At 42.1% G+C, this 22550-nt stretch overlaps 1 protein-coding gene across 5 annotated transcripts; it reads left to right on the top strand.

Moving 5' to 3' along the window:
- The first annotated feature begins 1917 nt into the window (after positions 1-1917).
- On the top strand, positions 1918-22514 carry ATP1B4 (ATPase Na+/K+ transporting family member beta 4). 5 transcript variants are annotated; one of them, XM_080910336.1, is made up of 8 exons: positions 1918-2055; positions 6157-6418; positions 9979-10107; positions 10365-10469; positions 14609-14805; positions 15884-15940; positions 17968-18070; positions 19994-22514. In XM_080910336.1, the coding sequence occupies exons 1-8, from the start codon at positions 1993-1995 to the stop codon at positions 20071-20073; spliced, it is 996 nt and encodes a 331-aa protein (XP_080766462.1). In that variant the 5' UTR covers positions 1918-1992; the 3' UTR covers positions 20074-22514. The 5 variants fall into 5 exon arrangements, with proteins under 5 accessions (XP_080766462.1, XP_080766459.1, XP_080766460.1 ...); XM_080910333.1 differs by having other exon boundaries at positions 17968-18063; positions 19358-22514; XM_080910334.1 differs by having other exon boundaries at positions 6157-6406; positions 17968-18063; positions 19358-22514.
- Positions 22515-22550: the final 36 nt, after the last annotated feature.

Consider the following 22550-nt stretch of genomic DNA (forward strand, 5'->3'; position numbering starts at 1 on the left):
TGAATGTGACCATATACAGATTTTTATTTTTTTACTTTTTTATTTTTTACTTTTTGGTTTTGGCATCCAATAGGATCTGGGTTTGTTTTGCCCCACCAAGCAATTGGCACTACAGAAGGCTGTCTGAACAGTAGTCGAAATCCATTGCAAATATAACAAGTATGTATTAATCACCCAGAATGCTATGGGATAAAAGATTCTGGAGAATGCAATATTTTGTTACATGCAGTCTTGTCACTCTAAATCTTTTTTGTCTCTCTACTCTTGATTCTCAAAAATAGCTAAAATTATCATGTTCTCTTTTGTTAAGATGTATTTTATTTTGTGTGAGAGCTCAGGCAAAGTGAGTGTGGGTGTCCATGGAGGCCAGAAGAGGGCTTTGCTTTAGCAGGACCTTGAATTACAGACAGCTGTGAGCAACCTGACATGGATACTGAGAGCAGAACTTGGGTCCTCAGCAACAACAGCAGCACGCATTCTTACTGCTGAGCCATCCCTTCAACCTCCAGCAAGACAGGACCAGTGAATGGATTCTGAATTTAGTTTTTCAGCTTCCATAGGCCTAAGATTTCTCATATTCAACACCAGGGATAACCCAAAGTAATGAGGTAGAGAGATTATAAGAAATAGAGCGAGACATCTGTCCAGTGCTGATCATTCCCAGAAATATATCTTAATCTCATTGAAATCCAAAGAGAGAAATAGATTTCTCTTTTCTGTAAGTGGCCCCTTTCTTATAAAAATGGAGAAGGGGTATCTTGGAGAGGCTCTGTTAAAGAAGAGTCCCACTGAGTGACATTAAAATAAACGAAGTTTTTACAACTGTTGTCATCAGAATAGCATAGACTTAGAATTGTGCTTAACTTTGCCTAGGTGGTTATGCTGTCTGCCTTGGTTATGCCAAGAACCTTCATTTCTGTAATTTCCTCAGCCACCTGGATAGAACTGAAAGTAGGGAGTAATTTCAAGGGACTATCACAAACTCTACCCAGACCCCAGAGTGGTGGACCAAACAGACCCAAAGTGCTATACAATGTTCCTAGCAGTTTCTAGTCATTTTCTTTTGCTGGATCCCATTTTGGCTTCAGGAGTTATATATGTCTGGGAAACTGACACTGCAAAGTTCTGGCTTGTTCCCTGCCCTGATGCTAAGAGATAAATATAGATCTCAACCACTACAGAAATTTGGCTAGGATTCCAAGGGTGTGTGTATGAGGGGCAGTGACGGATGGAGCCACTGTGACATGTGGCCTAGAAAGAGGCTTCTTTATATCCAAGACCCTCTTTGGGATAAGGAGGGTTAAAGGAGAACCTTTGCATCTAAAATTAAAAAGGCATAATACATATTTTCAGGAGTTCATGGACTGATCTACTAAGAAATATTTTATGGGTGGCTTAGAGAGTGTAGGGAGAAGAGGGTAGGGAGAGCAGAGGGAATCTTCCCTGACACCCTAGATCCTTTTGCATGAGATCAGCCTTACGAAAAAAGCAAGTTATTCTTGGCCATCTCCCCTCACCCTAACTCCCACCCATGCCCCACCCCCTTGCGCGCGTGTGTACACACACACACACACGCACACACACACACACACACACACACACACACACACACTGATATCCAACTCTTGATTGAGAAGAATATGACTTAAGATTTCCATTGAGCCCATCATCTCTCGGGTGCTGGAGAAGGGCAAGGGGTGGAAAGGCACATGAAGGGGACAGTGAATTGCTCATCCTCGTGACCCAGAATATCTCCCCCTCCCTGTAATGATGAGCTTGCTTTTCCAAAAGGGCTTTCCTTTGATTCCAGGAAGGAGCCAACCAATGAGAGAAGAGCATGCTAGATTATTTTGGGGAAGGGCTCTTGCCAGCAAGGTTCACTTTTAGTAGGCGCCAAGTGTCCCCAGCAACCAGTGTCTCCTGTCCCAGCAGAAGCTCCAGAACCCTGCCCTACTCGCCTGCTTTTGCAGCATCTTGGCCCACTGAACAGACATGAGACGACAACTCCGCTCCAGAAGGGCTCCGGCCTTTCCTTACGGTTATCGCTACAGACTTGTGAGTCTCAGGGAGCAGAATATTTTGCTGCCCTTTTTAATTGGTTGGGTTGGGTGTTGTGTAGACCTTAGATTATGGCTGCCTTCTTGCCCTGGGATAAATAGGAACAAACGAAGTTTAGGGAATCCCAGACTTTGGAAGAGCCGTGATTTCCAGCAACTCGGGGCACTGTAAATTACTGAGTGGAGGGAGGGCTCCTTTCTTTGCAGGGGAACAGAGGTAAAGGAGTGGGAAGATACCATGGAGTTAGGAGCCCTTTGAGACTTTACCATAGGAATCAAAAATGTGAGCAGACCTTTGGAGTATGGGAGTAGAGGTTTCAATGCAAGACGTTTGGCCAGGAGAAATGGGAAGGAGAAGAGGAAACGAAAGGCGCTGCCGGCCCAGCTGTCTCAGTCCCTATGGGTGGTGGCTTTTAGGCACCAGCTGCTCTTTTTCTACAGCATAAATTTCAAACTATAGCTAAAATTACAAAATCCTTGATAGGAACCAGAAGGAAGCCTAGATATCACCTATCCAGAACCTCTCATCATGTTGGACGAGGCAGCTGGGTAGCAGAGAGCTAGGCTGACTTGCAAGCCAGTGGGGACCCCAACATGAGAATGTGCATCTTGTTTCTAACTTGTGCTCTTTCCACTGTGTTTGTGGGATGCAACCTCTCGAAGCTCCAATCCACTGTCACACCTTTCACCACCTTGTCTGACACCTCACCAAACACGTACAAACATGCACGCACGCACACACGTGCACGCCTTCCATATCACTGTTTACTTCAAGGTTCCTTTACAAACACTTATTTCAAATGTTTCTTCACATTTACTTTGCTCTAAACCATACATGTGGGCATCTACAACACTCTCAGAATGATTATAATATGAATCCCAAAGGAAGCAAAACAGAAATCAATTTTATTTGCATATGACCACTTCTGCGCCTAGGGAATTAAGGGAAAATTGTCAAGAGCAAGCTGGAAAAGAAAAAACCCCACAATTCTTCTATCTCACTAAGGGAGTTTCTTAGCACTCTGATATGGAATCTGTTGGTACCTGCCGGTCCTTCCCTCTCTTAAGGCCAGTCACACACAGTCTATGGAGTATAGATGGCTGTACCTTATTTGGCTTCTTTTCTATGTTGAATTGTTAAAATTGTTGTGAATAATTTCAACAATTTGTCCAGAAGCTTCAATTTTAAGTGCCACAGGAGATCTTGCTCGTTATAATACCTGAACAAGTTAAAAATAAATCATGTGATGCAATTGTATGTGTAATTTTCATTCCTTTTAAGTAAACATGCCATTCAGATGTTTGCACGATGCTGCTCAGTGAAAGATACAAATTTCTCCTTTGGGTCCTACTGTTTGTTTGCATATTTGTTTGTATGTTTATATATTTAGATTGCTCAAAATGGAATTACCTTCTGTCCTCCAGGCTTCCCTTTTAGGGAAACATGAGGGCCCCAGCACATACCCACTACCATATCTGAGCATGCTCACACACACTATCACATGAGGGTGGTGCCACTTTAGGAAACTGACAGAAACAGAACCTTGGAGAAGAACGCCCTCATCACCAAAGCATTTCCTACTGGAGCGTGGAAGAGAATTGCATGGAAGTACATTTTACGCAGGATTTCATTAACAAGGAGCCGTTGAGAAAAGCCTGTGTTGCACAGTGTGACATTTCCCTGTCCCTGGATGCAGGGGAGAGGAAAGAAGCTATTTGAGGTTCCTGAAATAAGGCTCAGGTGGTAGGAGTCTGTGACTGGAAAATAAGCTCCAAGCAGATTAATTCTTCCTGGGAGGATAAGACTTTAACGGCAGCCATTTGAATAAGATTATTTTGAGAGCACATATCTACAAATAAGATAAAGCTGGGGCCGTGTCCAGCTGCTTCCTCTGTAGAGCAGATGTGGAAGGCAGGCATGGGCAACAAAAGAAAGGCATTCCAGAAACCTAAAGGGATTTAAAACCCTTCCTGATGAAATGTCACATTTCATATTCCGTGAGAATTTTGGGCATGGGTTTTCATGTTGAGTAGCCAATTTAGTATATGTGACTTCCGAGGTTAGGGGGTGGCAAAATCTGTGGGAATATTTCTCCAGACTCCAGAGAGCACTTGTAGTACTCACGCCATGGGCTTCACACTGTGGACAGACCACAAAACATTAGGAAATATGGACCTTCCACCTGTATGTTCCAAACCTGGTTTGGGAGACAAATGTATACACAAGTTCACCCATGAGTAAAAGATCTGAGACCATGCATTAATTCATTTAGTACTGAATGCTAGACAAGGTTGGTTTTATAAGTTTTAAGTCTAAGTCGTATACTGTGAATCCATGCCAAAGTCAGAAATCCTTGATTATAAGCACCTACCATTTGAGAACACAGACTCTAAGACATCGTCATGTTCACAAATCTGCTAAGCCACTTCTAGCCACTTGTGTTCAATGTGATGGAGGAGAAACTGTGCAGAGTATCAAGAGACACAAGTTCCGAGACTGTCACCTCTGTCATGGATTTGCTGTGTGGCTTTGGCCAGACCCTCTCCCCCCTCTGGAGCTCACTTGGACAATCCTATTTTGGAAGCCCCCGTAAGTTCTGTTATGGTATGTGATATGGAGCTGCACGTTTGAACAAATTGAAGAACAATTCAAGGGAGCTCATTATCAAGAACTAGGGAGTTCTGGGGAGATTAAATTCGGAGCAGACATTTCTCATTCTGTATCATTTGTACTGATTCTGAACAATCCAATTTCCTCAACTCTCTGCTAGAGGAGTGTGGGTAAGCCGAGTGCCCTCTAAGTGGCCTTTGAGGAATCAGGCAGGAAGGGGGCAGCACAGAGTCCATGGCCTCTAGCATTTGACACATCAACCTCAACAGGTGCACCAGCCCTGACACTCTTCAGACTTGGACAGCACAGAGAAGGGAGGGTGGCCTGGTGTTCTGCTGTTGCAGCGAGCCTTGGCAAACTCCCAAAGAACAATGTTGCAGCCCTCCAACATTTGAGGCATTTGAAATACCACTGGCAGCGTCTGAGTTTTTTTTTTCCGTTTTCTTTCTTTTCTTTCCTTCTGCTTTGTTAAAACTTTCTCAAAACAAATCAAAGATTACTGTCTCAAATGCTAGTTGTAATAAACCAACAAATATATGCTGAGTATTTACTGTGTGCCCAACTTTTGTTTTTATATTTTTAGTTAATTTTAAAATTAAAATATAACCACATTCTTTCTGTGCCTCCCTTTCCTCCTTGAACCCTCTTATTTACCCCCTTTTTCAAATTCATGGCCTCTCTTCATACACACACACACACACACACACACACACACATGCCTAATGCCTAAATATGTAAATACAACCTGCTCAGTCAGTTTAGTGTTACTTGTATGTGTATGATTTCATGGTTGACCACTTGGCTTTAGATAACCAATTAAAGTGTGCCCAACCTTTGAAACTAAGCTAGAGGGGGAAACAAAGGAAATATCTGTCGGGATCTCACCTCTCAGGGGAGGGGGAGAGTCTTTCCATCTAGCTTAAGGCAGGAAGCAGGAAATGAGTCCTTGTTTATGTAGGGAAGGCAGTGGAAGTTTTGAGGAGGGGTACAACAGTTGGCCTTTCCTCCTGATTATCTGCCTGAGCCTATTTTTAGGCACAACGTACGATGGTGAGGTCAAGCAGCTGAAAGTGTCCAGAGCACTAGGACAAATCTGGCTGTGGCTGGGAAGTTACCACCATAGACATGAACCTCAAAGACCATTCAGTCCTTCATTGTAAGCTCAGCTCACTCCTAATAGGTCCAGGACAGAGCGATGACATGAGATGCCCTAGAGGAAGAACCTAAATACTTGATGTTGAAACTAAACTTTAGCACTGCTGTGGAAGTAATTGTGATTTGATATGAGCCATAGAAAGGATGCTCCCTCCAACAGAGGGAACAGAGAAAGAAAATCCACCTCTGGCAACAATGGGTATTTTCCTGGGGATGTGAAAATTTAAAACACCTCCAAACACTGAGCTGTTGCCATTTATTTGGGTGGTTGGGATGTGCCACTGGGATCTTTTCTTTGTTCACAGAGAGCTCTGTGTTTTGTCACTGCTCTAGGATGATCAGGATGAAGTGAATCACAACTACTTAGCAGATGAAGAGGAGGAAGCAGAAGAGGAGGCTCAGGTGATGATGGTGCCTGGTCTGGAGGAAGAAGAGGAGGAGGAGGAAGAAAAGGAAGAGGAGGAAGAAAGGGAGGAAGAAGAAGGTCAGGGTCAGCCAACAGGCAGTGCCTGGTGGCGGAAATTGCAGATCGTGAATGAATACCTGCGGGACCCGGAGAAAAGGATGTCTCTGGCCCGAACAGGTCAGAGTCGGAGTAAGTCCCATTCATCCCAATGCCCCAGTCTGCTGTCCTTGGCTTTTTTGATGTGGTATCCAGAGCTTCTTGGCCATACACTGGATGGGTTTGTTGCAGACTCCTCTTAACATTTCACAGGAAGACACCGATGGCTGGTGCCATCCTTGAACCATCTGATTCAGCAGAAAGCCACTGAATAGATGAACAAGAGCTAATGTGTGACTGCAATATACTAGTCTCCACACGCAGTATAAAATAACATTGAGAAGGAGTTGAAAGAGCACAGGATTTGTTTCTCATGCCCAAGTGCTGTCACTTTCTCTGCATGTCACTATGGGCTCATCATTTACCCTCTCATAGCCTCAGTCTCCACACATGCCAAATGGGATGATGGGGTACTCTGCTCTGTCTCTCTAACAGAATCAGCATAAGACTCTAAAACAGGTTGCAAACCATAAGGTTGAAAGGAATTCCTAGAAGACTACTTTCAGGATAAAACACCAAAGCACTGCTAACATGACCAAGGGTTTATAAAGCCTTATTAGTTCACTTACCTGTGTTAGAGAAGGAGAGCTCAGAAGCCTATCTTGACCCCAGCTTTTAAGTGCTTTATACCTCCATGGTAGACACAGAAGAATTGCTTTGAAAGAGATCATGGCTAGGGACTAAAGTTGAGTTTCCTTGTTGTTGGATCAATGATAGAATGGCGTAGCTTAGCTCTTTCTCTTTGTATCACATGTTACCCCCATTTCTACTTTACAAATTATCCAGATCTCCCTTCCCAGGGTTCTACTCACTTCTTCAACTATTACTGCCGAGCCTTCTCCTCAGAAGATTTTGTGGGCAGTAAAATCCATACTTGCCACATTCTACACAGCCCAGAAAAAAAAAAAAAAAAAAAAAAAAAAAAAAAGCAGCTGCTGATTCCTAACACGGTTATTCCTTGGGAAAACAAAACAAAACAAAAACAGTGGATAGCACAGATAAAGGTCTAGTCCCCTGCTGCCAAGAGTCTAGGTTGTTGAAGTTGATGGCCATTCCTTCCAAAGGCCCCTTTGGCTAGCAATTGTCAGGTTTTGTAGTCAATGCTGCTAATTCAGCTCAGTTTCAATGAAGCACTCAGCTCTGTTTCCTGGAATTAGGAATAGCAGGTGTGAGGATCTAAACAACACCCATCCCATTGCTCCTCCTCAGTTCCCAGCCCCACCCATGCCCATCCCTGGAACTGGAACAAATATACCATTTAAGGGGCATTCCAATGTTCTGGAAGCTGCAGACAAATGCTAGACACTCACTGGAGCTCCAGAGGGGGCACAGCTGTTTCTCCCTTGCCTAAAGAGGACTGGAAAACTGGGCCTTGTGAAATGCAAGTACAATTCTGGGAGGGGAGGAGCCATACTTTAACCCTTAAACAATCATGGAACTTCACTTAGATGTCGTCCATTTAAGTTGCTCTGATGAATGACAAGCCATGGGGCAGCAAAGACAGATGAGGTGGAAGGTACAAGTATTTGGGAAAAGACACAGGCATGGGGATGCTTCATTGTAGGCTGCACCAGACCAATGGTTCATAGGTCTTAGGCTAGCCCAGCAATTCACACACCTGTTAGATTGTTCCAAGGTAAGGGGCAGATATTCATATGATGCCTACATCATGAGGTGCAGAAATTGTTGCTCTCTTTTGTAACAACTAAGTGACCACTTGAGCGTTTACTGACCCTGCTCCTATCTGGACATCAGCCTGTCCAATCTATTCATCCGGCCTGTTACTATAGTTTGCTCTTTTCCCTTGGTAACTGGGCCATATCAGTTTTTAGAGCTGGGAGCATACACCTGGGTGGGGGTTATTCAGGACAGAAGCCTAGAAAAGGGCCCAAGATGAAACTCTCTGGGGCAGGAAGGACTCAAGAGATTGATGAGGTTAAATGATGGTGCCGGAGGAGAGGTGAGAGACTAGGCTATCAGAGTCTCAAAGCCACCTCTCCCATTACTAGTGCCATTATCTTATCTACAGCTTTATGGCCCACAGATCTTAAGGATGAAAGAAGATATTGCCAAGGAAATTAACCTGTGTTCCACTGATTACCTTTCATTCATGAAACTGGATCTCTTTGCCCCATAGGATGGCTCTAGGCTGTCCATCCATTCCCAGGACAAAAGGAAGCAGAAACACAGGACATACCCCTTTAGGATAGTTAGTGAGCAACAGGCAAGAACCATAGGCCACATGGTTGTTTCTTCTCTAGGGACTCTAAGCAAATCAATGTGCCCATGCTCCGGTTCTTCTTTAGTTCATCTTATACAAACATAAAGGATCCGCTCCATTTCCAGCTACATTACTACAGTCAGTCTCTCTCCCTGCCCCCACCAATTTTATTTGGTTCATGGTTCAATTTAAAAATTAGCATTTGGACTCCTTTGGGGGTACAGCAAAGTTGTGTGGTTTATCCTAGCTTCTGGTTCAGAACTCAGTTCAAATCTGTAGTTCCAACATTATGTCACCCCTGTGAGTGAAGACAAATATGTTTGCCTGAGAGTTCTCCACGGAAGACAGGAAGAGAGCTTTGGCGCAGCTCACTCGCCTCATCCTGTGCTCCCTAGTCCCGAGACAAACATAATTTCAATACAACTCACAGAAGGGCAATTCATACAACTGTGCATCTGAGCCTATAGCAATAATAACGATATTAATAATAGCAATAATGATGGATGCCATTTATAGAGCACTTAGGAGCTGCCAGGCTCTGTGCCATAGTGTTGATATGCATTATTTAATGCGTATTTAATGTAGCAAGTACTATGCTACTGTCCTTGTTTACCAGATGAGGACACCAAGGCCTCGAGTGACAAACATCATGTCCAAGGTTAAACAACTGGAAGTGATAGAATCAGACTAAGAATAGGAAAAGAGTGAATTTCATACATTGTCAGGGATGCAGATAAATACATGTTGTAGATTCTACAGCTTTCCCACGTTCCCAGACAGCAAGTGTCAGTGACTGTCATTTCCCTTACTGTCTTTCTCATCCTTCATTAGTGTTCCCTTTGGAAAGAGCCACTTAAAACTTAGCTAAGGAGAAATAAGATTTGAAATGAGTAGGCAAGGATAAACCTTGATTAGAAGGAAGTCCAGTGGAAATGAGTCAAAGGTTTGGATTCTAGGCCATGTGGGGAAAAAACTGCTGCTTTCACCTCTTGCAAATATCTCTAATCATCGAAACCAAGTGGCTAGGTCTCTTCAGGACATCTGCCATAATGAACAGTAATCTGCATTCAGGACATCAGCCATGGCTCTCCCAGAAGACATGCAAGCAAGTTCCCCTCTGCTCTGAGTTGAAGCCTTATAATCTTCTTCATTGTCATCATGTGCTCAGCGAGACTTTCCATTGGAGATGCTAGAAAGGAAAACTGCACTCAGACCTCCTGACACAGTCAATCTTCACCAATTCCAGATTGACAGAGTCTGAATAAGCAAAGAGATTCTGAATCTGTCTGAGCTGATTCTGGTTCATGAGTTCAGTAGGGAGGTGGGGCTTCTTGGCAAGCACTGACGACTGTCATTTTCAATTGCTCTACAGGTTTTATTTTAGTCATTTACTTCTTCTTCTATGCCTCCCTGGCTGCTGTGATCACCCTATTCATATATATGCTGTTCCTAGCCATCAGTCCTTACATGCCAACCTTCACTGAGCAAGTGAAACCTCCCGGTGAGTGTGCCCAAATGCCCCGCATTGTCAGAACTCTGAGCAGAAATCCGTTTGCACAGCATGTTCAGCCTCAATTAACTTTGGTTCTTCCCAGTAATGACTTACAGATTCAATTATTAAGAGGAAAAGTGAAATAGTACTTGGCAAATTATGGTCCTTTTCATTTTGATTGCCTGGGAGGGAATGGTGTCATGGGAATCTATATAAAAAATATCCAAGAATGGGTTAATATATCCAAGACCTGTTTTCATTGCCAGGAGTTATGATCAGACCCTTCGCTCATAGCCTTAACTTCAACTTCAACGTTTCCGAACCTGAAACTTGGCAGCGATATGTGATTAGCCTAAATGGCTTTCTCCAGGGTAAGTTCCCCTGAGGAGTAGAAAGCTCTTTAGAAAAGTAGTGGGTGGGAATCCAAGATTCAAAATCCATGCAGCATGGAAATCTGATTAAGTCACCCCCACCTGTGTTGTTTTGCTTACCTGCCTGCGACCTTTATAAAATTATATTTAAAAACTGCTCTGATTGTGTGTTGCTCACTGGGAGCTCTTTAAGGCACAGAACTTGTTTTCTCTTCATGAACACCCTACAGCACCTAGTTATCATCCAATGATCATCTTTATAAGTGATCTCATAAAAGCTCACTCTGGATGGAGATAATAGTGAGGAGAAAAGGGTGTTCTCCAAGAGCAGCAGGATCCCCGCCCCCATACCTTCCCAAAAAGAGAATCCTGAATATTAGCTATCTTTCGAGAAAATGTCTTTTTGCAACAGCAACTTAGAAGAGCCAGACAACTAGATCTCTGACTAGCATGTTGATCTCAAATATTTCAAGAATTCGTTTATCTGTAGTGTTATCAGGTCTGCTTTCAGGGGCAAAAGGATGGCTTATGCTTCACTCTGCAAGAACTAAGGTAATGGTCGTTTGAGAAGGCTGTGGAACCTTTAGGAGAGAGCAGTTCTAAGGAAGTGAGTTACTGGGAGTAATCCTTGAGGTGTAGACAGACCTCACTCCTGTTCGCTCTCTGTGTCTGGAGTATGGATGCAGTGTGGCCACAGCTTTCTGCTCCTCCCACTGCGCCTTTCCTGTTGCCACATATCCTCAAGCACGATGGGCTGTCCCCGTCCAGAACTGTAAGCCAGAATAAACCCTTTTTTCTTAATTTGCTTCTCCCAGGATATTTTATCACAGCTACAGAAAAGTAACTAAGAACCTCAACTGAGAAATGATAGCATGTGCCTGTAAAACCAACATTTATGAGTTTGAGATAGGAGGATAACTTGGACTCTGGGGTTCAAGACCAGCACAAACTATAACTATAAAGGGAGACAACATCTCAAAATAGATAGATACATACACACACACACACACACACACACACACACATATATATACATAAAGAGAGAGAGAGAGAGAGAGAGAGAGAGAAGAGACAGACAGATGATAGGATAGACTGACAGACAGATAGATAAATAGACAGATAGATAGATATTTAAGTAAATACCCTGTTGAAGTTTGTATTGGTTTAGCTAAATTTTATGAATAGAGAAACTTAACTAGAATGCTTTAGATGGCCTGGCCTGGCTGAAATGGGGGTGGATACTGAGGTGAAGATAGCCAGTAAAATATACAGTGATTTTAGGGAACAGTCTCTTAGTATGAGCCAGGAAGTAGTATTAAAAACAACACGGACATTTTGTCATTCAACTTTCACCAGGCACAATAGAATTCTTGGTCCTCAGTTTTGAAAAGAGAGAATTGGGGCTCAGAAAGAGGGAGCACCTTGATCTCAATCTCCTGGCAGTGGAGTGAGTTTGGGAGCTCACATGTTTTAGTGCTGTTTGTTACTCAAAAGACTTAGCCCAGGGTCCACAGCACGGACATCACATGGGTCTTGGTGGAACCTCAGACCATAGCCCATAGCTATCAAATCAGTCTTCATTTAAATTTTTTTCAGATGATTTGTATGAAATTCTAAGCTTAAGAAATGTCACGTTTCCTAACTGCTACTGCCATATAAGCCGATGTTAGAAATTCAGCTTGTGCTAGCAAGGATTACTGCTACTTGGGGTGAAACTGAGCTTCTGAGTCTGCACCTGTAGAATGACAGAGCTGAGTTCTTTCTAACCGATGTAGTTCTATTTTGGGCTACAGAAGTATTTTGGGCATCTTAGTCAGCATAGTGTCTTTCTGTAAAAAATGCTTGTGAGCTATTTCAAGTATGCATATTGTCATGCTCTCTGCTGGGGAAATCCCTGCAATAAGATAGTAGATGGGGAAATACCAATTTTGACCAGATGATGAAGGCAACTGGGTTACTTCTAAAGTTCAGGCAATATGTGACTGGGGAGATGGTTCGGCAGTTAAAGCACTTGCCACTTGCCAAGCAAGCAAGAAGACCAGAGTTAGGATCTCCAGAATCCACATAAATGCTGTGTGGATATGGTAGGTAACCCATAACCCCAGACTCAGAAAGCAGACTTGGAAGACTGACTAGTGAGACTAGCCATATTGTGGAACCCTGTGTTAGAGTGAGATGTCCTTGCCTCAATAGATAAGATGGAAAAAATTATCTAGGAAGATTCTCAGCATCAATCCTGGGCCTGCACATTCACATGCACATGCACATGGGTGTGCCCACAAACATGCTAGCACGCACGACATATACATAATGCATACACGTGGATGTAAGAAAGAAGAGCAGATAATAGGTCCTTCTCCAAAGTAACAGTATCTGAAATAGACATCCCAGAGCATCAGTTTTATTCCCATGAGGATGGGGATGTTGCAGTAAGTGCCAGGCCCATGTCACATTCTTAATGGAACTACCTCAAGAAAAAAATGCTGAGTATTTGAGTGCAGTGTCTATTTTAAAAGTTATTATTATTTGAGCATACTTCTTAGTCCTTAAAAACAATGAAAAGAAATTGAATTAAATGTAGTCTTGTCAAAATCAAAATCAAAATGTTGTCATGCTTGGTGTACATCTAAAATTTTCTGGGCTGGAAGCAGCAGAGTGGCATGGTATTTTCCTAGTATGTAGCTTCATCCCCAGCCCTGCAAGCGAAATTCCCATTGGAGGAAGGAGATGAAGACAAAATGTTATCTATGTGTGAAAATACTACAGTGAAACTTATTTTTTGTATACTAACTTAAATGCACCTCAGTATTCCAAAGTCAAGGCATTGTAAGAGGGGAAACTACCAATTATATAGCAATAACATTATAACCAAGTCACAACCTGTCTAGATGTGGATTTCACGGTCCTTTTTGAGTTTCACCTCCATTGGGGCATAGGTGTACAATCTTCTCTGGAAAAGTGAGTGACTTCAGATGTGACTCCATGTCTGGATCCAAGAGCTCCACCCTTTAGAGCGATGCTGTACATTTCCAAAGCCCGATTTTATGGAATCCAATGGCTTGAAAGAGTGAACACAGAATAGTCCCAGTTCTCTGTCAGAGATGTGTATTTGGGACAAATGTTAAACTCTGTCTAATATAAAAGGGCATGAACCCAAAATATCTCAGACTTAGATGAAACCTCACCACTCACTCTCTCAGTGGAGAGCCAATAGTTGTCATAGTTTCTATCTTCAGTGCAAATTTCTCTTTTTCTGAGATACTTTGGTTTTATGTTCTTTTATATTAGAGTTTGAGAGTTGTTGGGGGTTTTTCCTCCTCCTTTCCCCCTTCTCCTCTCCTTTTCTTTTGTATTCTTTCTGTTCTCCAATACAGCTGCCTGCCCTTGACCTCAAAGGGCAACATTTCTTAAGTTGAACTTAAAGAATTTTAACCTATGAATTCAGCTTCCTGACATACACCATGCCTTCATATAATGCAGCCCTTCTTCAAAATTCTACTGATATGTGACCATTCTTTTCTCACAGTAGTTGGGATGACTACCCCAACTTTGCTGTTTGCCACATCCAAAAAGAAATAATGGGAAATGGAGAAAAGTTATAAAATTATCAACCTATGACCCTGAGATTGGCACTTGAAAGTTCCAAGGGTATGAGAAGCGAGTGATTATATCATCAGGTGGGCTGAGATGATTACGCAAGAAGACTTCATAGAGCATTGGGTCTCAACCTGTAAGTCATGATCCTGTTGGGAGTCAAAAGACTCTTACATGGGCCATGTAAGACTGTTGGAAGACGTGGATATTAACATTACAATTCATAACAGTAGCAAAATTACAATTATGAAATAGCAACAAAAATAAACTATGGTTGAGGATCATCACCACAACATGAGGAACTGTATCGAAGTGTCATGGCATTAGAAAGGTTGGGAACAGAGTATACTTTCAGGGATCATTTCTACAGTCATTAAGAACCACTGTCTTAGAGGGATGCTACTGGGAATATCCCTTGGGTACCCAATAACAGTCCACAGGGATTAAGATAGAACAAGTGAACTTTGGAAATAGTACCACCGAAGGCATGGGCTTTTCTTAACTCCTCTCTAACTTAGCCCCTTTGCCACCCACACATGCTGCAGGCTATAATGACAGTCTTCAAGAGGAAATGAATATAGATTGTCCTCCGGGTCAGTACTTCATTCAAGATGGAGATGAAGATGAGGACAAGAAGGCCTGCCAATTTAAACGCTCCTTTCTGAAGAATTGCTCTGGGCTGGAGGACCCCACTTTTGGATATTCTACTGGACAGCCTTGCATCCTTCTCAAGATGAACCGGGTATCTTAGCCATTGGGATCTGTTGGTGATAGTGGATGAGCAAAGTTGGAGAGTGTTTAAACCACCATTCTGTTGGATTCTAGTGTCTACACACTGCAGGTTTGGCCATTTTTATCCACAGCATCAAGAATTCAAACAACCAGACAAATTGACCAATTCATTTTTCCTGAACATTTTCTAACATCATTCTTCATTCCCATACTCAAACCTGCCCCTTGATGGCCACTAGTTGAATGTAATGGAGTATGCCTCTAATCTCAGCACTCCAGAGGCAAATGCAGGAGGATCTCAAGATCCAGGCCAGAACCTATCTCAAAAATAAAATGGGAGTCCTGAGATGTTTGGAACACAGAGCTGACATGGGGACAGGGTGGAGAGCAATTCCATGTTCTCATATTGTTTTAAAATGTTCCAGGCTAGAGAGTTGGCTCAGTGGTTAAGAGAACTACCTGCTGTTCCAGAGGACCTGCATTTGATTCTCATCACCCACATGGCAGCTCACAACTGTCTGTAACTCCAGTCTCAAGGGATCTAACACCCTCTTCTGGCTTCTGCAGGCACCAGACATGTAGGCTAAACATCTACATAAATTAGTAATTAATTTTAGTGCTTCTGTTTCTGACCATGTCTTCCTTAGGGAGTGGCAGAACTTTTTCCAGATACACTCTTTTTTAAAATGGAAAATTCTTTGTATTCTTTTGGTTATTTCGTGGCTTTTTTTTTTCTGTGTGTGGACCTATGATATAAAACTGAGCTAAGCAACTTTGAAGTTGTTTGTAAAGTTTCTGAAAGGGAGCATGCATGAGATTTGTATGTGAGGAGTGGTGACCAAAAGCAAGGAGGAAAAAAATCTATTTTTGCTATGAAAGTTGTTTCTTGAAAGAAAGAAAGAAAGAAAGAAAGAAAGAAAGAAAGAAAGAAAGAAAGAAAGGAAGGAAGGAAGGAAGGAAGGAAGGAAGGAAGAAAGGAAGGAAGGAAGGAAGGAAGAAAGAAAGAAAGAAAGAAAGAAAGAAAGAAAGAAAGAAAGCACTGTTTTTTCCTTTTCTTTCCCTTAATTTCTTTTGTTGTTTTTCACTAGATTGTAGGCTTCCGTCCTGAATTTGGAGATCCTGTGAAAGTGTCCTGCAAAGTTCAGGTAAAGTGTCCTTTTGAGTAAGTATTAATACTTTAGTCTTAGATAAACAGTTCATCTGTTCCAAGAACTTCTACAAGGGTATGAGTAGGGGGTGCTTTAGTGTTTTTCATAATTATAACTTTTTTAATGCATTATGGACTTTCTATTTCCAGAAAATACTGTGTGTGTGTGTGTGTGTGTGTGTGTGTGTGCGCGTGTGCGCGCGCGCGCCATTTACACCTGTTAAAACCAGAGACTGAACCTCAGGTAGGGGCCACAGCCAGGAACAACACTGTGCGAAGACATTAATTGAGATTCTGCTTACACTTTTGCTTTTAGCTTTAATGGCTTGTTTCTTTGAACTAAACGTGCAGCTTTCATTAGAGTCATTAGTCCCTTACTTTAAAACTGAATTTCACATTTTACAGCAATGACCAGTGGCACTGGGTGTTGCAATAACAAATGACAAGGGAAGTGTAAACAGAAGTCCATTAATATGCTAATTAACTGTCCTTCAAGGGACCATTAAGTCCTATCTCATCTGCACCAATTAGCTCCCTTGTAGGCAAAAGCTCTTGCTCTTGGCATTGCTTCTTAAACTCACAGTAGCTCCCTTCTCTTCAGTGACATCATCTCCACCTTCTAGCCTTGGGCAGTTGTCCTACAAACATTCCAAAAACAGTCTGTCAGGACTAGGAATAAAGCAGACAGCTCTAGTGTTCAGACCAGAAAACAGAAAAAGACAATACTCAAAAAAAAAAAAAAAAAAAGGAAAAAAAAAGACAGTACTCCTTCAACCTCTTTCACACACTGAGCAAGTGTTTACTGATCACTTATTATATACTAGGTATTTACCTAGATGCTGGAGATATCAGGGTAAACATAACTGTGAAATCAGGGCCAAGATTAACAGGCACAATGAAAGGTACAATGGGGACACAGAAGAGAGAAAGGTCAGTTCTGTGTAGGAAGTGGTAATAAGGAAAATGAGGCTCATAAGATCAGGCAATATTTACCAGCTGAACAAGGTGGGAAGAGCGTCCGTCCTGTTCAGATGTACGTGTGTGTGCATAAAGTCACATGTGGGATATGACTACAAACTAATGGAATTGATCCCACAGGCCATCATTAAAGATAAAGTCATTCGTTTTGAATATATGAATAAATCATAAAAACCAGTGCAGTCTAAAGTAGCAAGTGCTGTGCCACTGAGCCACATCTCTAGCTCTTAATCTAACATATTAATTGGGCCAGCTTCTATTTGCATTTCCCTAATGAAAGCTGTTCATTTTCCAAGTTATTATATACTGAATCTCACTGAGAATGATTCTTTAAAAAATAGAAACATTAACAGTCTCTCTACTTTAAAAAAAAAATCAACACTGGTCAAATCCACACACCACTTGTAGCAATCAAGCAGGAGAGGTTAGTAGCCAAAAAGAATTATACTATATTGGATATAGTATATAGCCAGAAGTGATCTCACGGCCCTAATTAATAATTGGCTAGTAAAGATGCATTCTTTGTCCATTTGAGCCCCAAAACCTCTCCTGTTTATGACAGCCACAGTTGATGAGCACTCTATTACCTGGTGTGATGTGATAAGAGTAGCCCTGTTTAATCATTCCCATTATTTGGTTCCTCTTGCTTACTCTCTGAATTCCTTGTGCAATAATTAGGCCATACAGAGAATGTGGACAGAAACATGAGTTTGGGTAAGCTCACCACAGACTGTATGGCTATCCATCATGTTCCTGTGTACCTGATCTGAGTTCCAAAGAATTGAACCTCCAGTGAGGACTTAGGTAATGTTTTCTAATTTATACCTGCCTCAGCTCCAAAATCCAAAACAGGATACTATGCTACGATTCTTTGGAGATAGGCTGCAACAATCATAGGATCTTTCTAGAACAGTGCCAAGTACTCAGAAAGGCACAGTTACATCCTAGAAATTCTCTGAGGACAAGACAGTGATTTCTACCTGAGCACAAGTTCCTTTATGCTAGATTGTGACCCAACATCCCGCATACATCTGCTTTTGCTTACAGAAAGGTGATGAAAATGACATTCGATCCATCAATTACTACCCGGAGTCGGCTTCTTTTGACCTCCGCTACTACCCTTACTATGGCAAACTGACTCACGTAAGCTGTATCCTTCCTTCTCCTTTGTCACAAAGGGCTCAAAGACAAAGAGAGGTCTACTTGGGATTTGAGAGCATTAGGGAATAGTGGCAGTAACAGATGAGTAGCTATAAACCATAATGGGGTTGGGACCGTGTTCAGTTCCCTCCACACATTTCCAACAGCCACAGATCTTCCCAAGTCTGGAAGACTGTCACATCTAGTCTCATCTAAAAACTTTCTTCAGAGGAGAAACCTGGAGCTCAGGATAGGAAAGGGACTTATCTGACATCATTCAGTTAATTAGTAGCAAAACCAGGAAGACTCAGATTATTTTTCTTTATTTTTTATTGGATATATTGTATTTACATTTCAAATGTTATTCCCTTTCCTGGTTTCCCCTCCATAAACCCCCATTCCACCTCCCCTCCCCCTACTTCTATGAAAGTGCTCCCCCACCCACCACCCCTTCCTGCCTCCCTACCCTGACATTCCCCTACACTGAGGAATCATGCCTTGGCAGGACCAAAGGCCTCTCCTCCCATTGAAGTCCAACAAGGCCATCCTCTGCTACAAATGCAGCTGGAGCCATGGGTCTATCCATGTGTATTCTTTGGATAGTGGTTTAGTCCCTGAGAGCTCTGCTTGGTTGGTATTGTTCTTATGGAGTTGCAAACCCCTTCATCTTCATCAATCCTTTCTCTAACTCCTCCATTAGGGTCCCCATTGTCAGTTCAATGGTTGGCTGTGAGCATCTGCCTCTGTATTTGTCATGATCTGGCAGAGCCTCTCAGGAGACAGCTATATCAGGCTCTTGTCAGCACGCACTTCTTGGCATCAGCAATATTGTCTCGGTTTGGTGGCTGTATATGGGCTGGATCCCCAGCTGGGGCAGTCTCCAGATGGCCTTTCCTTCAGTTTCTGCTCCACTCTTTGTCTCTGGAAGACACAGGTTATTAACAATGTGTTTAATGTCCAAATAATAACACTTTCCTGTATCTCCCATTACATACCATGGACCAGTACAGGCTTCAAGTCCAGTTCTGGTTTTGATTTATGGTCTGCTATTCATAAAAATCAAATCATTTTGAGTCAAAATTGGTCTCCCCCAGATGATAATCAGACATCTTGACACAGACTTATTAGCATGTCATACAATTTTTCCAAAGTGGGGAAAGCATGTTGGTTGCTGTGGTCATGCACAGTTCCCTTTGCTGATGCTATCCTAACCTGCCTTGAGTATCTGATCACCATCCCTGCCCCCTCCTTGCTGCCCACTTGACCCATTTAGAATTCATTGTTCTTGCACCTACAGGTTAACTACACTTCACCACTGGTGGCAATGCATTTTACAGACGTGGTGAAGAACCAAGCAGTGCCTGTACAGTGCCAGCTGAAGGGTAAAGGCATTGTAAACGACGTCATCAATGATCGCTTTGTTGGGAGGATAATCTTTACCCTGAACATAGAAACCTAGGAACTCCAGGGGGCCACTCTTCCCAGCTCTGATTCTGATTCTGTTCTATTTTGTGTTATCCCTGGTAGCACCTCAATTCCTTTTTTTTTCAGTTAAGACACAGCCAGATTGACACATAAGACAGCAAGCAGACCATCTTGCCTTGCCTTTGACATGTGTATGAAGTGATATTGTGGGACCTGCTTGTTTTTTTTTTTTTAAGGTCATTATCTCTCCTGATGACAAATATTAATTTAATATTAATTTCCTTTCCTTCACTTCAAATTCAGACATATTCTTGCTGCTAGAAGTCTCACTATATACAAAAACAGTATTTGGTAACATTTACAACTGTCAGGAACATGTTCTATCATGTTTTCTAAAAATATGTTGGTTTTAAAGGTGATATTATTCTGAGACAGGTGCATAATCTAATCAACCCATACACACCTTTAAAACTACCTGTCAAGGTTTTTCCTTAGCAACCAACATCAGACCAACCCAGACTACTACTCTCTCTACAGAACTTCATATCTGGGGTAGGGGTTGAAAATTTGGTTGTCTCCCATAGGTGACTCAATACTGATTTAAAGACTCCATGATTTTCAGCCAGGGCAGCAGGACAGCAAGCAACGCTGACAGGTTACTGATCTGGGGTAGAGATGAAGACCTTCTGTGAGACTTTTGGGGAGAGTTAGATCCTCGTGTTAGCATAGGGTGTGCCTGGTTGTTGTGTGCTCTGTAGTTTAATCATCCAAGGCAAGCAGGTCCTTCTCCACTCCAGGCAGAAGAGAAAACATATGAAAGATCTTCTTTGGTCTAATCTTCTTGGTCCATATGCTTGATAGTTGTGTGTGGTTTTCTTTGAGATCAGCAGGGATGGGTGCCTTGACCACTACCCCACCCCCAACTACAACCTTGGGGATTGTAATTAGGGTTCTCCAGCTAAAATATGGCAAGACAGAAAGCTTCTGTCAGGCCTCCTTGAAGCCAATGCTCATTAGCCAGTTTTGCATCTACTTTTAAAAAAATCACGTGAGGCAGATGTTTATCCAGGTTGTGGATCAGCCAAATTGCTTTGTTTTTATCTTTGGCCATGTGACCATTCCAATCGCTTCTTAACACCTCCACCAGGGGGAAGGCTGGGACAAACAGAGGAGGCAAGCATTACAGACTAGAATAGTGTCTCAGGGTCCAAAGCAAGCTTAAATTCCACTTACAAGGCTGCAGAGTCTGAATCTACTCTACAATGTTTAGTTTCTCCCAAAACAGGGAACTGGAAGACTGATGGGGAAGGACAAGTGAAACGTGGCCATAAAATAAGTTGACAAGAGACCTAAAAATAGTACATGGAAATGCTATGGGGATCATGAGGCACAATGACTCTCTCCAGCTGAGAAAGTAGCAGAGGAAATTACACATTCGAAGCCATAAGCAAGAAGACATTATGTGCTTCGGTAATTCTGAACAGCTCACACGAGAGCTCAGAGGAAGGATGAGGAGACTGGATTGCACAAGTATTTAGGGACATAGAAACAAAAGAGTCTATAAAGTGTTTTCATCAGGGAATCCCCGTGAGAACATTTGCATTTGATCAAGAGCACTGGGGCAGTCTTAGCATCAGGAGTGAATCCATAAGAGAAAGGACGAAACCAAGACAGGAATGGGGGGAGGGGAGGAAGAGTGGAAAAATGAGCCCAGGATTTTGAGCTTGGCTAAAATCTGTGAGATGGTGACATTGATAATCGAGACAAGGTAGAAAAGAGAAAGAGATTGGAAAGGAAGTTGTGAAGATCACTTTGGGGCAGTTTTATCTTGTGATTTCCTCTGGCCAGACACTGATATGGAGATATGGACACTTGTAGAGTAAAAGGGAAGGAAAGCAGAAGACAAAAGCAACAATTGATTAAGTGAACTCATTTAGGACATATTTCATCCTGGGAACTTGAGCTGTAAACACACTGATCTAGCTCCTAAGGTGGTGCTTTTCTCTGGGTCTTGTGGCGGAATGGACTGCTGTTACACTTGGGAATCTCCCTTACAGAGCCCTTCGAAATATTCTCCACAGACTACTGAGGGGCAGACAGCCTTTAACGAGCAACACAAGATGAGCCAGACAGCAAGGCTACATAAGACTCCAACACAACAGTCCCAACTCCTCTGGAGTTACTTTCTCACTAGGTTCAAGTTTCCTTTGAACAGAAAACTAATAAAATGAAAACAAAACCTCAAGATTTCATAGCAAAAGAGTATATAGCATCTGATCTGGAAAGGATCTTTAAGGGAAACAACCTGCATTGCATCTGACTCCAGGTCCAGTGCTCTCTACTCAGAGCTGCTGCTTACCGGGAAGTACCATCTTTTTGAAAAATCAACAAACATATCCCAAACATTCTGAAACATGTCAAACTTGAGTTAAAGTAGTTAACATTTCACAGGAATTCAACTACTGGTGCTATATTTTATACATAATATATGGTCCTGTTGAATATGTTTAACTATTAGATAAGGAACTAGGAATGATTTTGTCATATGTGTTTCTCATTCAGTGGCAGATATAATGTCCACAGTTTCAAAGAAGTTCTAAAAAGTACTAAGACAGTTTGGGCTGTCAGCTGGAACATGAAAAATAGATTTCTTATACAAAACTGGATATTATACAGAACTGGATTAATGAGTATGTTCGTTCATGTGCAATTCTAACTGTTCAATAAACTTCTAGGTGATTAATTTAAATGGGCTCCCATACTGTGCTGTACCAGGATTTGATTTCTATGCCAGCTGTTGCAGTGCACTTGGCTTTGCTTGATTGTCAATGAGAAATACTACTTCCACATGGCTTCGCGGTTTTGTTCTTGCTATATTTTGTGTATGAGCTTTCACTTTTCACTCCTTTGAAATCATTATTTTAAAGAAAAATCTTTCTTAGGCATCCATTTACTTGGGATATTTGTGTAGAAAATATTTATATTGTCTTGGGGAATTGGTGACAACAATAAATGAAATAAAAAAGCAATTTATGATTTCCTCTTTCTGGATCTTATCACTGACA

Source organism: Micromys minutus, assembly GCF_963924665.1.
Source record: "Micromys minutus genome assembly, chromosome: X".
NCBI lineage: Eukaryota > Metazoa > Chordata > Mammalia > Rodentia > Muridae > Micromys > Micromys minutus.